General features: G+C 35.3%; 1 protein-coding gene across 1 annotated transcript; it reads right to left on the bottom strand.

Moving 5' to 3' along the window:
• Positions 1–214: 214 nt before the first annotated feature.
• Positions 215–21,533, bottom strand: LOC134528366 (cilia- and flagella-associated protein 144-like). The gene is made up of 3 exons (XM_063361935.1): positions 21,259–21,533; positions 17,065–17,212; positions 215–1,630 (listed from the first exon to the last, which is right to left on the bottom strand). The coding sequence occupies exons 1-3, from the start codon at positions 21,386–21,388 to the stop codon at positions 1,471–1,473; spliced, it is 438 nt and encodes a 145-aa protein (XP_063218005.1). The 5' UTR covers positions 21,389–21,533; the 3' UTR covers positions 215–1,470.
• Between the last annotated feature and the right edge of the window lie 193 nt (positions 21,534–21,726).

The following is a 21,726-nucleotide window of genomic DNA, read 5'->3' on the forward strand; positions in this document are numbered from 1 at the left end:
CTACCACTTTCCAAACTTGAAGTCCCACCGATCAGTCAGATCTAGAATGCCCTTTAGCAGGATAATTAATAATCGAGCAATACAATTTTTTGGAATTAGTAATTTTTTTCAAAAAAGCATCTATCTCAAACAATTACCTTCTAATATAATTCAATAGATGTTTTAGAAAAGCTGCAGAACCTATAACATTACTGAAACAAAAAAAAGAAGAATGTTTTATCAGTATCATTTTTAATTCTGCCATTTTTTGGTTAGTAACGACTGACTGTCTACTTCTAAATGGGCAATACTTTGACATTTTAAACCACATTTGACATATTAAAAAATGCATTGGCTAAGTATAAAAAACTTAAGAATGCTTATTATAGCAAAAATATGCCTGTCAACTATTTTGACTGGACATTCAAACCTATGAAAATGCTAGCTGTACCACTTTTTGTGTATTTGCAGAATGATACTACAAATTACAGCTGTAGTAAAATAAAAAATTCCTACATTTTAATATATTTTCTTTTCAAATTTTGTTTGCAAATACATAGGTCTAGATATATTTTTTTTCAAGTAGTGTTATAGGGAAAAATTAACCATTCTTAGAGAAAAATTGCAAAAGCATTAATGCAAGATTATGCTCTGAAGTGTTTGTTGAATATGAAAAATGGTAAGTGATTTTGTGTTTATTGACCATGTCAAATATATATATTGAGATTGAAGAAAACTGTCATAGAGTCTCGACTTGTCGATTAGGTGCATTGAACACTATTTTAGAGCCGAGTCGAGTTGTAGCCGCTCGCTTGACTCTGCTTGAGTTTTAAATTTCTTGGCCTCTCTCATATTTTTTTTTTAAATTTATACGGGTGACCTAGGCTCAAATGGCAGAAAATTCATCCTGCTGTTTGCAACGAATATTGTTAATGTAAATCATGAAAATAGACAAGAAAATCATTGTTTCAGATGCAATGCCTAGTATGCAAATTTTTTGGTGATGTTTCGATCTCCATGTTCAAAATCTCAGGGAAACAACTTGGCAGTAAATATGTATGATAATGGCTGTTGGTACAACTACCACCTAGAGCCAGACAAACGCCCTTGCAAAGAGTTCGAAAATTTTTTTAAAAACTTCGGCTTAACGTCTTGCTGAGGGCGAGGTCATTTGAGATTGATGAAATCCACAGAACTGTCACAGCCGTGGCTTACAGTAATGAACCAGGAGTATAATTCGGGAACTGATATCAGGACGGCCAGGCTGATATTAGAATGAGGTGTTTTTAGATAAAAATTTTTCAACCTCGTGAAAAACTTGTAATTTTTACATTAGATGTTTTTCATCTTCTGATATGTTTATTTTTCTAGGGATTAGGGGGGTTTCCCATGGATGATGCTTGAGAAGCTAGAGTTGCTGTAAATGCACGACGGATGAATGAACAGTCGTCCAAGTTTCAGGAGGGAACCGACGCCAGCGGTGGAGAGGCGTCACCTCTTGCCCCGTTCGCGGTTCTCTGCCTCGCGCGCCAGTTGGTCTGCCCTCTGGAGCAGCAGCTCGTGCCGGGTGTGTTCCGTGATGTGCGTGGGGAAGTACAGGCGCGCGTCATTCCGGTCCGTGCTCACCAGCGGCCCGCTGTACCACCCGTACCTGCGACATTGGCCGGCCGTTAACGCCGGTTCCCCGAGCACGCGACAGGGCAGCAGCTTGGTGGAAGAAGTTTCAGTGCAGATAAGTGTTAGAAATATCATGATCAGTACGTCTAAATAAATGTACTGCAGGAATATAATATAACATTAAGTTTGATAATTGAACAAAAATATGTCCCCTAAGGTATACCGTTTGTAAACAACTGTCTGAAGTTTTAGGTCTAATTTATTGGTACTACAGTAAAAGCAGTATCAAGCAACGTCAACATCGTTTTAACGAGATTACAAAATAGACATATGTATAAAAAAATCAGCAAATATATTGTGCATGAGTTGCATACACTTAATAAAGCATATAAACTTTCACTGTTGAAATATTTATTATGATAGTTATGTAGTATATTATGATAGTTATGTAGTATATTATGAAAAAATACAATTATTAAAACATTAATTTATCTTAAGAATACACTAATCCCTCACTACATCTGTAAATTTCAGTTACCACGAAATCGCCACAGGCAAAAAAAAAATTCGCCATGACGCAATGAATTCTGTTTCAACTTTGTAAACAGCAGATGTACCTTGGCATACAGTAAGCCATACAAGGGGAGAAAAGATGTGAACACAGGTCTGACAACGCTATCGGCTGTTGTATAGCATCCAGCTATGGCGAGTTAAGTTGAGGCAACGGAGTGTAAAGGACCAAGTGTTTTTACGTCCGTGTGTATACCGCCGTGCCGTACCGTTGTCGCCTGGCCACAGACCGGGCCGTGATGAACTCGGTCTAGCCAGTGGCAGGGAACTTGCACAAAAACAAGCAATGTCTGCCCATTCGTCTTCTGGTAACGGTACATGCGTAAGCACCTGCAGTTGGAATCATTGTGGAATCATGGCTTCCAAGTGAGAGCATAATGCATCGTGTTTAAGTATTTGAGACAAAACTAAAATTATTACGGTGTGCAAAATGTCATGAAGGCCACACTTATGTTGGTCACACTTTAGTTTTAAGCAATTTAACTGTGCGCACAATCGTACGAAATGAGGACTCTTATGAAACGTTTATATGTGATGCTGTTGGTTGTACTAGCAGGAATATATTTTGACATTAAGGCTTATTAGGCCCTCGGCTACGAGAATAAATTTCCGATGCTAACACATCTGTTGGCCGTTTTCAGAAACACAGGGCAAGAATGAGAAAAAAGTTCAACTGTTGTCCGTAGGACAGCGCGTCAGTCGAACCTTTCCTCCTCCCCACCTCCCACCCCTCCCGGGTCTAATCTTTATCTTTGACACCAAACACTCGTGTTGATACCCGATTCTCAGAAATGCTGAGCTCGTCCCATCCCTGGTTGTTGTCCTCTACGTTGTTGCCAAACTGCAGACGAAGCGATAGAGTTGGAGTGCAGTCTACGGCATTTTCGGCTCTGTCAAAATGCCAAAGTGGCGCAAATTTATTTATTTAGTTATTTATTTATCGTCTTCATTGGTGGCGAAGTTAAGGCGGTAAGCCTTTTCTTACACTTAACCACTTTTCTGCAATTACATCAAATAGTGGAATATTAAAAATTAAGCATTATATACGCAGATGTTGACTAAATATTAAGAGAAAAAATTAAAATTTTAACTTAATGTTCAAATATTAACTATTACCAAAGATTCAACCATAACTAATTTAAAGTAATTAAAAATTAAGCATAGACATACATAAAAAGGGAAGTGATTAAACATACAGCAAATAGTATTTTTTTTAAAAAAAAGGTGCTACTACATTAAAACCAGTCACTCGCACATTCACACACAGATTCAAGCAATAGGGTAGCGCCGATGGTTAGCAGGTGTTACAAAGATGTTTTTTCAGCCTGTACTTAAAGGAAGCTAGATTTTTTGTTTACCTTGTCACTTGGTCTAGACAACCAACCTTTTATTTTTATCAAGAAACTGAATAACGGTGTTAAAAGTAAGAAATCGTTGGCAAATTTGGTACAGACATCAAGAGTGAAGAAACACGGGTGAGTTAAAGCAACACCTATTATTTAAAACAGTTAGACAAATGGGTAAAGCTCTCAGAAACATTGTATTTAAATGTCTCTTAATGCGTAACAAAAAAGACACATTTCCGGAGAACAATCGCATATCCAAAAAAAATTGGTTGTCTGTATAGTCGGTTTACGGACGATAGTTTAACGTGACGTCATAACAAAATATTGATGAAATGATTGCATACTTTTATGAATAAAATTGAATCATTTTTATTGAATTATCACTATTTTGTATGGATACAAAGAAGGAGTGAAATTAAATCTACAATTTAATTGATAAATTTACTTTTATTTGCACTCATTAATTCAAATATGTTTATTACTTTAACGAAGAGATTATTTTAACTATAACTTTTATACATGTTTGCTATTTAACTTCTTCCAATCTGTGTTATACTGTTAAGGATAGGACGATGATAGGAAAAGTAAAAGTAGGAAACGAATGTGTTTCAAGTTTAATGTGCCTCGAAAAAGTTAAATCGATGATTGTTCCGATCGAGTGGAATAGAGATAGATGCGGCGCAAGCGTACAATGAGCGTAACGGGACACAGCGAAACGGGACAATGTGCGTTACGGGCCTTTTTTTCGTGCGTGCAGCCGGCGTTCATCGATTTATTAGACGTTGCCACGTCAAAATAATTTATTCACGACTAATAAGTAGGGCCATGAAGTTCGCGAAAAAATTCTAATGCCCATTAGACCGCAAGAAGGTATGCCCACGCCAACGGTTTCCTCCTTGTGACTGGTGTTCATATCAAAGTTGAAAAGTCAAAGCCCATAGAAACAAACACCTACTTCTAATATATACTTGGTCGGTTTAATGCAATATTTAAATGTACTCTGAATATTAAAATTTGAGTATAGGGTAATAAATTACTTACGGATTCTAGGGCGCCAATTTACCTTCATAAACTGTATATCATTGTCCTGTCCAGCCAAATCTACCATGAAATATAAATATTAACTTTGTCAGATCTATATTATTAACCACTATCTGGCCAGGTTTCATTACAACCATATGAATACAAATTCCTGCATCATAGTCGATCAGCATATCTTAACACATAAATACTTATTTACATAACTTTTTAAGATAATACTAATATAAGATTTGATATTCCGATTTCCATCGGTGGAGATTAGCCAGTTTCAGTTTGTGATAAATTGAGTAGGTTAATAGATATATATAATATAATTAAGTCAAACAATATTATTCTGACTAAGCTCAGTGTGAGTAAAGCAATTGCAAGAATCTCTTTCTCTCTAGGGTACTCTAATAGGCTTTTAGTTAGTACAGAAATGAACTGAAGATTGACATTAAAATTGGTCAAACAAAGCATTCAACAAGGCAATTTAAGTTAGTTCAAGACAAGTAAATATGAAGTAATATGGGAAGGAATAATATCAATGTGTGGAGATGGAATTGGGAATATCACAAAATTACATAAACACTTTCAAAGTAAACATTTACATACACAATACACTAACTTGAGTACACACCGTTTGATGATACATAAAATTGGACAATAAATTAATCAAAGGATAAATCGACGATTTTGTACGATGCTGTTCAAACGTCACGTACAAAAAGATGCGTCGCTGTACAAGCTGAGTTGAAACAGCTCACAGAACGATGGAAGAAAGTGGAAATTGCAAATATTTTCTTAATTCCTAAATGTTACTATCCGATTTCTACTTTCCTGACAATAGGTAAGGAAGTAATTTCTAAATAGTGTAGCAATGTGCCCACATGAGGGCTGTTTAATATAATTATGTTAATATAAAATATGTAAATATATGTAACTATAGAGAATATTAGTTCAGTTATAACCAGTTATTTGTGTGTTTTGCACGAGTGTTCCTAGAGAATTCCTTTCGTTTTGGTACTTTTAAATGGTTTCAACCAAAAGTTTGCAGTAAATGTTATTGAGTACAATTTAAACATGTTTTCAATTTAATGATAGGCCGATTCAGGTGTGTGTGTGTGTGTGTGTGTGTATATATATATATATATATATATATATATATATATATATATATATATACAGTAAACTCCCGGTATACCGCGCCCCGATAGATCGCGGAATCGGGTATATCGCGGGTCAAACCATGTCCCCCAATCAGAAATTAATAATAATAATAATAACACAGAACCTCGTTAATTCGTGATGGTCGGGACCGAGATAATCACGGATTACTGAATTTCACGGACTAGCGATTAAAGCCCGGAAGGTCTTGTCAAGCTTCTCAGATACCGGCGTGCAGCTGGGTTAAGGCCAAGGTCATATGACGTAACATCTACCGAGGCTTACTGCGCCATGGCAGCAGATGGATAAAAAATAGTAAACTCTCATTATTCGTGTTAATTGGGACCCGCCGATGCCCGGCTAATTAAAATCCTGTAAAAAAAAAAGTAATAAACCCGGATAATCCGTTCACGGTAAAGACCGTCTTCGAATTAGTCTCGGCTTAAAAAAATACGGCACTGCCTAGCCATTAGTTCACGGTCATTTACAACAGCCGAAGAGAGAAAGATAAGATCGTGCTGAACTTGCACACATTAATTTTGGGTAGCCCCCCCCCCCCCCCCCCCCCCTCCCTCTCAATCTTCCCACTTCGTCCAGCCGAATGCCAGCCAGACACGTCACTCGCCAGGCGCCTGCCGTGCGTTGGCGGGTGGAAACAAACAAAGGGAGACGGGAAGCAGAAGTCAAGACATCCCCCTCAAGTTTAAAGAGTGACAAATGTGACAGCTGAAAGGGGGACGACACAAAGGGTCGGTACAAACAGCGTTGCAGAGTTTGGCGGCCCATGCGAAGGCTTGCAGTGTTTGCCGGCCGCCGGCCCGCGTGACGTTAATTTTAAGCGCTGACAATTTTTACTTCTCTTTTTTTTCTGCACTTTTAAATCGTCCCGGATTATCCGATTCCCGAATTAGCGCGTCACGGATTAACGAGTTTCTACTGTAATAATAATGGAATAAATGATTGACAGCCGATTAGGATAATTTTGCGTTGTAACTCACAAACTAAGCATCGGGCAGAAAAAAGCCTAGGCGTAGAAAATGTCCGCAGTGAAATTCTAAACAAGATATCTCCGTACATTATTCCTCTATCTTGTAGTGTTTTCAAATTATGATCCAATCCAGACCAGTGTTATTTTCTGAAACATTAGTTCTTAACATTTTTTTTAACCCACAAATAAAGCATCGGACAGGGGACCCGATAAAGCCTACCGTCCAGCGACATTATCCAGCGTGACTCGGCTGGGGATTGATTTTGGATAGGTTTGGTTGACGGCAAGCGCTGGGAGGGGAGAGGCGAGCCGAGAATATGCGACCAAGACACCCGGGTAGAGCGGTAGACGGGAGGAGTGGAATATAAGCGCCAGTGATGAGAGGGGCGATTAAGCCGAAAGGGGGGAAGTCTGGTGACCTTGAGTAGTTCACTCATTTCCGTCTGCACACTTCTCGTGGTCACGTGTGTTGACAAGCGGAGACATATAAATGTTTTGTTACAACTTGAACCTACAGACGTAATATTATTCGTTGTATTATACACGTTCATCTTTTTACTTTGGTATAATGTTTTAACATTAAATAATAAAGTAAATCAGCTAGCGTAATTTTAATCTTTGCCGAGGAATTCCCAGTGGTCCAATACTTACGTGAACCATACTGTACCACTTTTGCCGTGAGGTAGTAAACAAGCCCCGGATATGTTTATGTGTAGCGGCCTCCCGACCTTTAACCAGAGGCTGGGGAATATAACACTTGCCGATCCGAGCCACACACACTCAGCAACTCGACAAAGCGTTTGATGGAATAAGTAAAGACAACGTTTAACAGACTTTTTAATACGGCGCCACTGATTGCGCTAAAATTATTTTGGCGCAATTTTTGTATCCCACATGTGACCATTTATAATTTACTGTAAGCATGGATAACAAAGTTTAACCACTTTACACGATAGACGATTCTTTATTTTATATTGTACGAATGCTAGAATAGTTTTTCACGTATCTGCTGCATACTTCTGCAAAAGACACGCTATTTGTAAGTACGTAAATCTAGAATTTTTATTTTGTCAATCAAACTCGGTACTTTGCGATTCATATTCGGTTTGAAGTATTACTATGGCCTTTCTATTTAGAAGACTTTGACCACAAAATCGTGTGTAACCGCACACACTGCACTTACTTTGTTACGGACGCTCAGACGAAGCAGATACTGTGGCTGACACCACGAGACTGGCAGCAGCTTGTGTGCCGCACGTGTGTATGGCGGCGTGTGGCGCGCTCGTAGGCCGTGCGACAAACTGTGCGCGGCATGCGGAAAAATAAAAAATAAAATTCAACATTTAATATTTATATTTACAATTTATTATTTTTATTTTTTCACCCGCGTTTAGTGAAAACTGCGGATGCAAAGTCCGCACAAAGGCGGGCCGTCTATACTGTGCGTGCTTGCCGACCTATTAGAACACAGGCGGTGTTTTATGCCTTTTGACCTTGGTCACATCGAAACATCGCGGTTATGCAACAACGCGGGTAAAAGTTATGTCCCCCGACAACCGCGTTAAATAGGGAGTGTACTGTGTATATATATATATATATATATATATATATATATATATATATATATATATATATATATATATATATTGAGCTTAGGTAACATTAATGTAAAATTTTAAAAATGCCTTTGTTTAAAAAATATGAAAGAGATATTAATATATATATATATATATATATATATATATATATATATATATATATTAATATCTCTTTCATATTTTTTAAACAAAGGCATTTTTAAAATTTTACATTAATGTTACCTAAGCTCAACTCGTTAACGGAAACAATTTTTTACTTGTTTTCATTATTGTCATTATTTTCATTATTACTACATACAACTTGTCAAACGTTTTAACACAACTTGCACCAAACCCTATGCCTAAGCGTTTTTGAGTTATATTTTTTTCCGCTCACCCATTTGGTAATATTCCTCAAAAAATTAGCGACGATGTTTCGGTGGCTTGTGACGTAATACGTTAATGGCATAATCCACGAACTTTCTTAATCTTTGTCCTATTAATTCAGTACTACATATTTTGATATTCGTTCGAATGAAAGTCATTAATAATTTTCTGTTTACACAAATACGTTACATTGACTTCCTTTATGTCCCCAATTCCCCCCTATCCCATCGCCGGTTAAACGTTTTTCATGAACAAACCTTAAACGCAATGTATTCAATAAAGAACAAAATTATTTCATGCATTGCCATAGATAAAATTTATTGCAAATATTTTTTGAATTGAGATATTTAAGATTGTATCTCACTTTGAAAGATGGTGCATAGAAAAACTCGAGTCAGTTGAAAATCTACAAAAGAAAAAGGTCATTCCACAGTGCGTCACTATAATTAAACTGCTTAGTACACCTTGTATTGAATGCCTTACACTTGTATAACTAATTCATGTCATTTTGGATGTTATTATATTACCCGAAGTAACTAATAAATCCATTTATTTATCTCCATATCTTGCCTGGACCGCTCATATAACTGGACGCCGCACAGTGGGGCCAAATCCGAATTCCCTGGCCAAAAGTCAAATAGGTTTGACAGTTGGCGCGAATGATCGTACTCGGGGGTTTTCGGGTTCGCTGAGTTCAAATCCATTGTTGTTACATCGAAATTCGAAATATTAACTTCGAAATTACTTCGAAAACGGCGAATATATGCCTTTGACGCAGGAAACTGTATTTGCTGGGTTTCTGAGGTCCCTAATTGTACATCTTTGAATGTTACGTCAAAATTTAATAACATTACTTCGAATTTTAATCAAAATTACTTCGAAAATACCACAACATTGATAGTAGCGTTAAAAAATTGTTCCCTGAATGATTTCGAGGTCGCTGAATTCAATTTGTTTATTTTTACATAAAATTCGAACTAGTTACTTCGAAACTACTTTGAAACAGCCAAAAAGAAGCGTTTGACGCAGAAAACGGGATTTGGTTGGGTTCCCAACAAAACTGATACCAAATCTGTTAATGTTGCTTTCAAAATTCGAGATGACTTCTCCGCAATTTGTTCGGAATAACTTCGGAAGTGTCAAAACATTATTTGCACGTAAAAAGTAGAGCCTCAGGGTTTTTGAGGCTGCTTAATTCAAATACCATAAAACTTATTTTTAGCTCGCAGTTTTTACCTTTAAATGTTAAGTGGTCATTTGGAAATTGATTTGAAATATTGAAAAACATAAGACTGACGAACAAAAACCGGATGTGATTAGGCTGAAGGCAGTGATTGCAAATTTCGACAGGAACTTTTCTTCTCCTCTCTGAACGCTGTCCAGCTTAGATTTAAATTTAGAGACCTCGCGGGCTACATCCTTTTTAATTTGTGCTCGTACCTTCTCCGATTTATCTTCTATGCCCGTGGCTCGCTCGACGAAGGTAAACGCGTGATAATGCTTTAAATTCCACATTGTTTGCACTTTAATGACTTTGTACAACTCAATCCTAGTTATAGAAAACATTTTGACTCGTAAAAACGCAGCCTACTAGCGTCATGCGTGACCTGCTCATTGCTACTGTCAAAAGACAACTGAATCCAGGCCCTTGCAAAAGGACAAACAAACAACGTTTCTCTGTTCACTCTCAGCTGAGTTTCGAAGTAAACAAACACCGCTGTATCACTGACCCGCCGCGTCAGCAAGTGATAGGCTGAATTTATCTTGCGCGCCGAGCACAGGTACAGTCGGTAATAAAAAAATAAGGAAAAAGTAATATCACAGAACGCCCGCGCAATTCACGCCAGTACGCAAAAGCAAACATAGATGTTTTGTTTATTACATTATCTATAATATAGTATTAACATTACGTAAGATAATATTATGAAAGAGTTGCAATTTGGTGTTAAGAAATAACAAAGGTATTGTTTCTAATAGTTCAGTGTTTTGAAATTTCAATGGTTCCACGTTTATTCATTTTGTGTTTGTTAATTTAATGATTATGACGGAACAATTACATGCATTTAAGTGAATAGAAATTACAATAATGCTGCCAGTTATCAATATCTTATGCAACAAGCATGTAGGTACTTATTACGCATTTAATTCTGTTAAATTATATTTGCAATAATAAGTGTGTGTGTGTGTGTGTGTGTATATATATATGCTCGGTTATACCTTACTGTTTGTAAATAACTTTTTCCGTTGAGAATACGAAATTTCATGCTATATTGCTGTTTTATAGTTTCGCTAGTGTTTTGCTTATCATATTTTAACCAACATTTGTGACTTTTTTTCATTGAAATACAATTTTGAGAACATTTACTTGTGGCTAGAGTCGTTAACCTATTCCGTTTTGTTAGTTCGAAACTTTTAAATTTCTTCACTAGTCGTCAGCAACTTTGCGTAAGTTTGGAAATATTGTCCTGATTCCAAACGATAGATAAGGAAGTATCAAATAATAGCGTAGCTGTGTGCACAAATGAAATAATGTACATAGGCCCTATCTTAAAATATTTAAATAATGTAAGTTTTGTCTGAACCAATTATATTCGTATTGTGTACGAGTCGTATAAAATTTACTTTCATTGGGTACTATTAAATTATTTCAACAAAAATTTTGTACCTATTGTTCTTGAGTACAAGTTACAACCTGTTATGTACAATTTAATAATAGGCAAATCATGAAATAATTTATATATATTTTTTTGGTTTCCTAAATAATTTATTTTTAAGAAATAAATGCATTTTTAAAAGTTTACAGTAATGTTACCTAATATAAAATAGTTATCGAATTATTTTTCCACATAATTCCACTATTTCACATTAGCTTATTACTTTATATATCTTGTCAAACTTTTTCAAACAACTCGCACAACATCCTAAATCTGTGCGTTCTCGAGCTATATTTTTCCCACTTTGCCAATTGGTAATATTCCCCTATAAATTAGCAACAATGTTTCGGTGGCGTGTAACATCATGCGCGCATAGTGTAAAGCCCGTATCAGACGATGGAAAGTTTCGTTTGGATTCCGCTAGAAGCTTCCAACAAAACTGCTAGCTGACAGCTAGAAAGGTATGTTTCTCTGAAAGAAACTATCACACACACGGCCTAATTCACTCGTGGTGAAATTTAATTGAAATGAAATTAAATAATGTTCAAAAGCCATCACGTTTTAAAAATATATAAACTATGTTTTATCTTCTACCTACAACATATCTCGTAATTTTAATATAGGCCTATGTCTAACTATACGATGGTCCAACTAGTTGAGTATTTAAAATTCACTTCAAATACTCTTATTAACATTCATAAAACGATCGAAAATGGGTGAGCATTTACATTACAAGTTTCAACAACAAAAGTTTTCGAATAATGCTTGCCGTAACTGCTTAGATTTCATTAGAAATTTATGTTCACCATTATTTTCAAACAATCAAAACATTTCAGTTCCTCCAAAGTTAATTACAGATTTAAAAACTAGGGGCATTCATTTTGATTGGTTAAAATATTCATCAAGTACGAAACCATCCACATAAATTCGAACACGGCCGATTAAAAAAACATCCATGAAAACGGACAGCGCTCTGCTATTTCAACTCCTAAACCATCATACTAGCTGGCATGGATGACCTTCCAAGGAAACTGCCATCGTGTGATACGGGCTTAAGTCGTGAACATTCTTACTTCTTTTTTCTATTAAAATTGTACTATATATATAATATACACACCACCTTCCCTTCCCTGTGTCAATGCTTATCATAAATAATACTTAATTAAAAAACACTGTACTCAATCAAGAACACGGCTATGATGAATCAAGTAAAGTTTACTGCCATTTTTTTTTTTTTTTCATTAAGAGTTCTGAGGTTGTATTTCACTTTGAAAGATGGCGCATGGAGTGACTCGAGTCATTTGAAAATCTGCAAAGAAAAAATGTCCTTTCTAAACTGACATTATAATTGAACTGATTAGTACATATTTTTGTATTGAATGTCTTACACTTTTAGTATAACTAATTCATCTCATAACCATGTATATATGACGAAGAAATTTCAGATGTTGCTTAGCATTAGGCCTATAGTTTTAAATTTAACCAATAAATACATTTATTTATTTACAGTTTTTGGGCGTTTGTCTCTTCCCTTTCCCCCTCCAGACGGACCCGTACAAGTTTGTAGTTAACAATATCTCGATATCAGACATATCATTACTACTTATCACAATATGTAAAAAAATAACTCTTACAGCAATGTAAAACATAAAACGATTCTAAGCAAATACAAAAGACGATAAAATTATCGAAACAAGAAAAAAACTATTGCTTTTCCTTCATAAACTTATTTTTTTATTTGTTTTTGAACTTCAATCGATAACCTAAGTAATGAACGCAATGACTGATACAAAAATTTAATTGGTGTTTATTTAGTTAATTGTTTGGTGTAAGCTGTAAGTTTTCGCGATATCACACATATTTGAATTGTTAATTAGTTCATTATGAACTCTTCTCATTACCCGTTGCAAATTACGACCTCACACAAGATTAGTAAAAACTATTTTATATGCACAACGCCCCGTGCCCAGTATCGCTCGGAACTGCCACTTGCCTTTCAGCAGTCTAGCCCTCGGCCGTACAGGCTCGTGACTCAGCTGTCCCACTACAAGGAAATCAGGCAACGCTGTTCTGTGCATTCCCTACCTTCCACCCCTCCCTCCAACCCGTCCACACATTATCGCAAGCGAACAGACCAAGTGATTCACCACCACCGACAGCGCGTCATGTTACAGTCTGGCTCCATTCAAACAACCAAGATGAGGGGGCAGAGGGTGAAGGCGTGGCGAGTCCAAGTAGTTCTTCTCTTTGGCGCGAGAGGGCTGCACTGCACGGTATTTGAATGTTAGATCTGTTTGAAGAATGCAAGCCTTTATCTTAGCATCTCCAGCAAGTAATTGAAGGAATTAAACTTCAGAATCCATGAATATATGTATTCGTTAAATGCTGAAGAATACTCTGAGCTAAAGTTTTTCTAACATTTTGATACATAACTCGTTTTAATTTAGTGTTGAAAGTTGTTGATTCTCAACTTGAAAAAGGAGATTTACAGAGGCATTTAAAACTAGATATTTTTACATTTTAAAGCACTATTTAAAGAAAATCATTATCTCATGGCATTCCATATACTTTATTCTTAATAAAAATAAAGTTTCTATAAGAAAATTTTTCACCTGCTTAAAGCTGGAGTTTCCAGCAAAGTATGAGTCAAATAACAATTAAAATGCTTAAAAAATATATAAAAAAAATGCTAATAAATTTTTTTGTTAAAAGAACATACACTTTTAATGTAAGAAACACTTGAACGCAAGGCAAGCATTATCTGAGCACATTTAACTTAGGGATCAATACCCCTTAAATACCAGAACAGAAATGAACAGATAATTCAAATGGCAAAGGTTGTTAAATTAATCGTGTAATGAAAAAAAGAATCAAGGGCCTGTCAGGATTGATGTGAACCAAGCGGTGATACAAGAATAAGCACTTTAATTTATGAAACATTAAAATCTAAATGTCCGGAAAGTAATATTGGTTTCACTGCCAGTAAAGGATGATTTGGAAAGTTCAGGTAAGCTACGCAACGTGAGTTGAAGGTCACGGCCAGGCAGGCAAGTCAACCATCCGACTTACAATTACTATCTCCCGTTACGTGATGTCACATTTGTCATACAAAGTATTCAATGGTCGGCTTATAAAGATAAATTGTGTAATATATTTATCGTTGAGTGTTATTCTACGCATTTATATTACGAAATGAATATTGCCCTACACATTGGAACACATTAAGTAAATTAGTCTTGCTATTTATGGAGACCAGTGCTTCAGAATACGCTATTTCGGATAGTTGTGCTAAGTTAGGGATTGGTGTACAGTACTGCTTCCAAATTAATTAAAACATTAGAAAGGCATATAACATCTAACATTGCCAAAGGATGCATGAACATAAAGTGAACAGACAGCAAAAGTATATTTTCAGTAACTCTTTACTAGAAAATAAGTTTTATTTTTTAAACATAAAATAATTTTTTAGCAACTTGTCATACAAACAATATTTTACCAAAAACGAGAATACTTTATGTCTCGTCGTGAATACATTGTGTATTTTGTCACCAAGTGAAGCATAAGTTTTAGCGATGCAAGCAGCAAAAAACATTTTCCGTGGCTTTTTGCAGTAAGGATGAAAATTTTTTGAGAGAAAAATTTGTGTAAGTAGATAGACATCTTGCAAAAGAAATCACACTGCAAAAGACCAAAGGGTTTACCAACATGGTTTGTGTGTGTAGCAAACTATTTTGATGTGCCTTTGCACATTTATCAGCAACTTGATTCACCTTGCTTACGGTTGGGATCGAAAGGATAAGTGGTAAGCCAGTAAGACAGCCGCCAGCTAGGTTATTTCTAGGGATGTGCGAATCCTTGATTTTCAGTTCGGTTCGAATCCAATTCGAATCCCTGGCAATATTTGAGATATGAATCCGATTCCGAATATTAAGCACAGAATAATTAAAAATAACTGATTAATTTAAAAATAATGTGTGTGTTCTTTTTTCTAACTGTAACTACTGGCAATAATTTATTACACTGAGATTGAAATGTTTATAATTATGTAAACTTAAATAATAATAAACACTTTAAAATATGAAAACCAAAACATATTTGATTCTCCAACTCAATCGTAATAAACTGCACGCCACAGGGAAATCTCAGTTTTATAAATATTTTAGCAAACAAAACCATTTTTTCCCCAATAAATAGCCAAGACGTTTTGTTCTTGTAGGTATGTAATTGTTTTTAGTTTATAGTTTGCTATACGACGAAATTCGTAATTATAGTTTAAGCTCTCGAAATCTGGAAATTCTTTTAATGTCACTGTGTTAATTATTTAATTTACATATCTTTCTTTGATACATCATATTATAAATACTTACGTAATAGTAGCCTAATTTTATTTTTCACTGCTAGTATTTTTGAGCCGTATTAAATTAATTTATAACTTTTGTGAATATTCGTAATACTGTTCGAATCCATGTATGTACAACGATTCCGGGTTCGGGTAATTGTGGATTCGAACTGTACCCAAAAATATCGGGTACTCGCACATCCCTAGTTATTTCCTCTAGTGCAGGGTGGAGGTCAGAGAAGCCATTGTGTTGCAGTATTCGGGAGGGGAGCTATCCCCAATTTTATGTCTCAAAATTATTCTAAAAAAAATGTGTTTTAGCACTTTTCACTCTTCTAAAGTTTAAATATGAAATTCTGAAGCAGAACTACCCATCCGCCCTCGGCATATTCTTAAATGCTTTTTGTAAACAGACACCACTTGAATATCTTGAGCAGTTATCAAATTGCATGGTTTCTTTTGGAGCTCTGCATACTGTACGTGTGCCCAGGTAGGCGGGCCCCATAATACTCCAAACAGCCAGCTGAGGCAGGAGATGCTGATTTATTAAAGTCCATAATGCCATATCCTTCATATTTAATCTCTTCATTTCAGTTCGCACATGATGAACCTTTGTGAAGCATTCTGTCTAGATAAAATTAATTTTGACATTGATAATGAAAGACTGAAATTTGTATTGTAACAAAGAAACCCATACAAAACATATTATTTAGTTGTGTTAATTAACAGATAGATTTTGAATAAAACACATTATTCACAGTTGTCATTGGATCCGGAAGGTGCTAAAGAAGGAACTGTCGGAAGGAGCGTTGCTTGCGCAGCAGACAGACCCACGTGGGGGTTGTACATAATATGCCGATTTTTAGTGTAAAAAAATGTAGTGCGATTCATATATGAATTATTTACTTTAGGTTTAAAAAATATTGCACCGTGTGGTTGAATGGGTGCATAAATAACTAACTTATATATGTTTTAAATAAATATAACTCCATGAGTAAGTATAATTTACTTGATGAAGCTATCTCGGAAGTCGCAGGAAGATCTGTTAACGGCGCAGTTAGGGTACGTGGGCAGTGTATGCTGTGTACCCAATTATTTGCATGAGGTTTCCCACACTTTCAACAGGACATTCCAAGAAAAAAAACTGCAGCCATCGCTGGTGTTGTGTTTTATCTTCCTCCAGCTTCACAGCAACGTGCTAGTTTTTATGGGAGGAACCGACAAAGAATTGGCTTGCCGCCTCTTCTTTCTCGGCAAAGAGATAGGTGAAAATATACAGTACCATAGACGAATGGAAGACAAGGGTTTAAAAAATAGCAGGCTTCTCCTTTGTCTTTTTGTTAGGTAGTACGGGAACTGGAGCGGTCCTAAATATGGGTGCGACCCGTCCGCAGGGGCGACTTGTGGGTAAATACGGTACTCTTGGCTGGTGAGGACGGGCTCCTCCAGGGACTCCCGCGGGCCGTTTTCAGCCCGCACCGCCAGCGCGCGCTCGAACTCTGCCACCACGGCGGCATCCTGCTCCTGTGCCTGGTGGCGCGAGTAGAACTTGGGCGCCACGTACGACACTGCAACATCCCGGAGGGGCGTGTCCTCGGTCCTGCGACCCTGCTGGTCCTCATCCTAGTGCTCGCTGTCTAGTGTCGTTTCGTTCCTTTGCCAGCAAACATTCACGATCTGTTGACTTGAAGTGTAATGGCATTTTTAACCACACAACAGACTAAAAACTGGAAAGAAAAAAAATGCTTTATGTTAAGTTAGAGCATTTCCAACACACATATTAAATGCTTGCTACAACTTCACGAATTGCCATGCAGTCTGACTAAATCATTTTTTATCGACATTGTGGCTTTTTAGAGTGGAAAGAAAAAAAATTGGAAAACATGGTTTGCACACACTACACACGTCCCTTATTTACCCTAAAGAGATGGTTTCTTAATTTGTACTGGTTCGTGAAAACGGTTCAAAGCTTACATTACAATATCTGTGTTTTAGTACTGTCACCGCCATTCATTGTTTACCTAGAATTGTGTTTCTTTTGTTATAGCACAACTGTAGTCAACTATGGAAAATTAAAAATATATTACCTAATTCTTGCATTTCATATATTGAAGTTTATCCCTGAATCCTGAAGGCTTGATTCTGATAGCATGATCCTGTTGTGGTACATGAGGTTTGCTGTTTTAATTCAGTATGTAGAAAGATCCTGATGATGATTTTGTGGTACATGATGCTTGCTGATTTAGCTGAGTACGTTGAAAGATTTTTAACATAAAAAAATAGTGTCATATAATAATAAATTATGATGGTAAGTAAAAAAAAAAATTTTTTTCGACCTACAATCGTAATTCTTTCTTATTTCGCAATGTCTTTCATGTGCAGGAATTTCTGATGTACCACAGAATCAAGCCAATAGGATCATGCCATCAGGATCTTTCGACGTACTGAACTAGAACAGCAGGCATCGTGTACCACAGGATCAAGCCTTCAGAATCCAGGGATAAACTGGGATACATGAAATACCAGCCATATCAAACACAGATATATGACGGCTGTAATCAAAGAATTCTTTGGAATTCAATGTGTCTGTTACCCTCTTTTATCGCATATCGTCGCACGCGCGTAATTGTCGTACCCATATTTTAGGGCATCAAAATTTGGATAAATAAAAAAACCTCTCGCATAAACGTTGCATGATGTTTTTAGTCCCGCTATTAGATGCCGAGCGCTTTGTGTAGGTATATTTTCCGTATAAAATGATGTATTTTAAAGTATAAATATAATATTTATTCAGAAATTACCGCGTACTTTTTTAAATAACGGAAATACAAAGCTGTGTGATGTGTAAATTTTCTTTTATAGACTTTTTAAACGTTATAATCTTCATTGTTCATCTGCGTCGCCGCAGTGTACCGCTAACAAAAATGTAGCCAGCACTCGTTGCAACCATTACTGAATATCTAACCAAAAAAAAATTTTTTTCCGCATAATCGTTGCACCCCTACTTTTCAAACTTGATTTTAGAATAAAATGTGTGACGATTATGCAAGAAAACACGGTGCTTCAGTGCACAGCACCTATTCCTCACAGAAAATGAACAACATTAACAATTCTATTCAAATTTTTTCCTCCCATTAGACTTGTCCGTTACATCGTGACTGAAAATAGTACGTACTTTAAATGCAATGTAACAAAACAAACATTTCGTAATACAATTACTTATTCTAATCAAACAACACACATGAAATACATACATTCAAAATTCCTTACAATTGCAGTACAGTCAATATTTAAAAGTATTTCATTTTTACAACACCTACATTGACTTAAGTTCTAAAAAAAAAATTAAAGAACCCACACGAGTAAACGGTGAATGTTGGCGAATGCATGAATACATTAGGTATTGTAATGTAAGCTGTAAACTGTTATTTTTTTTACAAAACAGAAGAAATTAAGAAACCTTTTTTCCAGGGTTAATTCAGGAACGTCTCAAGTATATGGAAAAATATATTCCTATTTATTGTGGGTAAACTATGAATTGTGGTGACAGTGTAAGGGCACAGGTTTTGTAATGTAAAATTTAAAAATTTAATTTTTTCACAAAGTAGTAGGATTTGCGAAACCATCCCTTCGGAGTAAATTTAGGAACGTTGTGTAGTGTATGAAAACCTAGTTTTCTGATATTTTTTTTCTTTTCATTAAACCAGCGATGCTTGATAATTACCTTTTTTTTTACTGTACCAAACTTTTTAAAAGGATTTAAGACAATAATAAAGCAAATGTTAAGAAACCTACAAAAATAATTTGGAAAAATATGCAATTTATAAGCTTTTTTCCCCTACCTAGACTGAACCAAACAATAGTGTCAGTATTATTTTAGTTGATAATTCACATTGATCCTTTACATTATTATAGAATATTTGAATAACTATCCTTTAATACATATTATTTACCCTTGGAACAAAAACACTTTGTATTACATAATGATACTTTTGTTTTAATCAAATGACTTAGCACTATAACTCATATGTAATATGTACGGACTGTAAAAACACTTTTTATTAATGAAAATTTTGTTTAAACTGGGTTTTTATTAATGAGGGTATACTGTTGGTTCACGCATGTCATTTTTAGTCATTTCCACCCCCCTTCCCCCTTATGCCACAAAACATAACTTCTCAAAGTGGTCTACATTAACTACTGTTAAGTACCTACAAAGAAATACATGTATGCTTAGCTATCCTTTTATAGTAATGTCTTAGTTAATGCAATGTAACATGTTAGTATCTTTGGTAAATATTTACTTGGGCGGTATTTCCGAAAAAAAATGTTAAAAATCCTAAAATACCTTTATTTTATGCTCTTCAACGTCCTCTTTTCATTAAAATTGGCGGAGGTAAGAAATTCCAAATACTTTAAGAGATATCGAATTTTTAAATTTCATCATATGTAGTTGAGCGGTATTTGCGGAAAAAAATGTTAAAAATCCGAAAATACCTTTATCATATGCTCTTCAACTTCCTCTTTTCATTGAAAGCGGCGGAGATAAGAAATTCCAAATACTTTAGGAGATATCGAATTTTTTAATTTTGCAATACAAGACCTGTGGAACCATTCGAGCGGCGCCATTTTTGTTATTTTGCCGTGTGTTCGTGAATTCGTGAATCGTGAATGCGTAATTAATAAAATGGTTGATTAGGTCAGGTCAGTTAGATTATTAATACTTTCAAACTAAGCCGACATTAAAAATTATTTTGTGAATTAATTTTAATGGCTGTTTAGTTATAAAATATTTATAATGTAACTGACCTGACCAAACAAACCCGGACAGAGGGTGAACAGTAAACTAAAATGGTCGATTAGGTCAGGTCAGTTACATTATAAATACTTTCAAACTAAGGTGATATTAAAAATAATGTGAATTAATTTTAATTATTCTTTAGTTTTAAATTATTTATAATGTAACTGACCTTACCTAACAAACCCGTAACAAAGGATGTACAGTAACAACTCACGTAAATTTTTTTGTTACTTATTACTTGCGCAACAATATCAAAATAACAAATAAGACTTTAAAATTAGAAACGTTAAAAACTCACCTAAGTTGGAGGCGGTAATTAAACACCGTTTTAAACAATAATTGAACTAAATAATCACGTATTAGTTCATTTGAATTCTGGCCTATCACGAAAAATCACGTGACATCATTATCCAATAAAAAAATAGATACTCGTACGTAAACAAGAAACAATGGTGCACGCACGCCACAGGAATGCGCTGGTTTTGTGCTGAAATTTAAAAATTCGATATCTCCTAAAGTATTTGGAATTTCTAATCTCCGCCGCTTTTAATGAACATAGGAAGTTGAAGAGCATATAATAAAGGTATTTTCGGATTTTTAACATTTTTTTCGCAAATACCGCTCAACTACATATGAAGAAATTTAAAAATTCGATATCTCCTAAAGTATTTGGAATTTCTAATCTCCGCCGCTTTTAATGAAAAGAGGAAGTTGAAGAGCATTAAATAAAGGTATTTTCGATTTTTAACATTTTTTTTCGGAAATACCGCCCAAGTAAATATTTACCGTATCTTTTCCTACACTATTACTTACATGTCAGTGGAGGGTTGAAATGTTCTACTATCTTCCAATACTTCTCTTCTCTTCTGATCCTTTCACTTAGCATTTTGTGAGCTTTTAACATTTGCTTAACTGGATCTTCTGCTTTTTTCTCCGCAGCCATCTTAAACCCTCAGACTAAAATGCAAAAAATTAAAAAAATATTTGTCTTTTTTGAAAATAAATTTTTATAATATATTATAATTTCATTGTTATGCAAGACACTACCACTAACAGGGCAATGTTTACAATTATGCCATTTCCAACATAAGAAAAAAATGTAAATAAGATTTATGCTGCCAAATTTTCTGTGCATCATTCTCTTAGCCTTAAACAGTTTAGTGAAGTAGTTTTATGTATTTGTCTTTAAATGTTCTATGGATGGTTTAGTAATTCTGACTTTTTAATGATAATTTGTTTTTTTATTTTGGTTCTTAAAACATTAAAATATAAAACTACTAC

This window comes from Bacillus rossius, chromosome 1 (assembly GCF_032445375.1).
Source record: "Bacillus rossius redtenbacheri isolate Brsri chromosome 1, Brsri_v3, whole genome shotgun sequence".
Lineage (NCBI taxonomy): Eukaryota > Metazoa > Arthropoda > Insecta > Phasmatodea > Bacillidae > Bacillus > Bacillus rossius.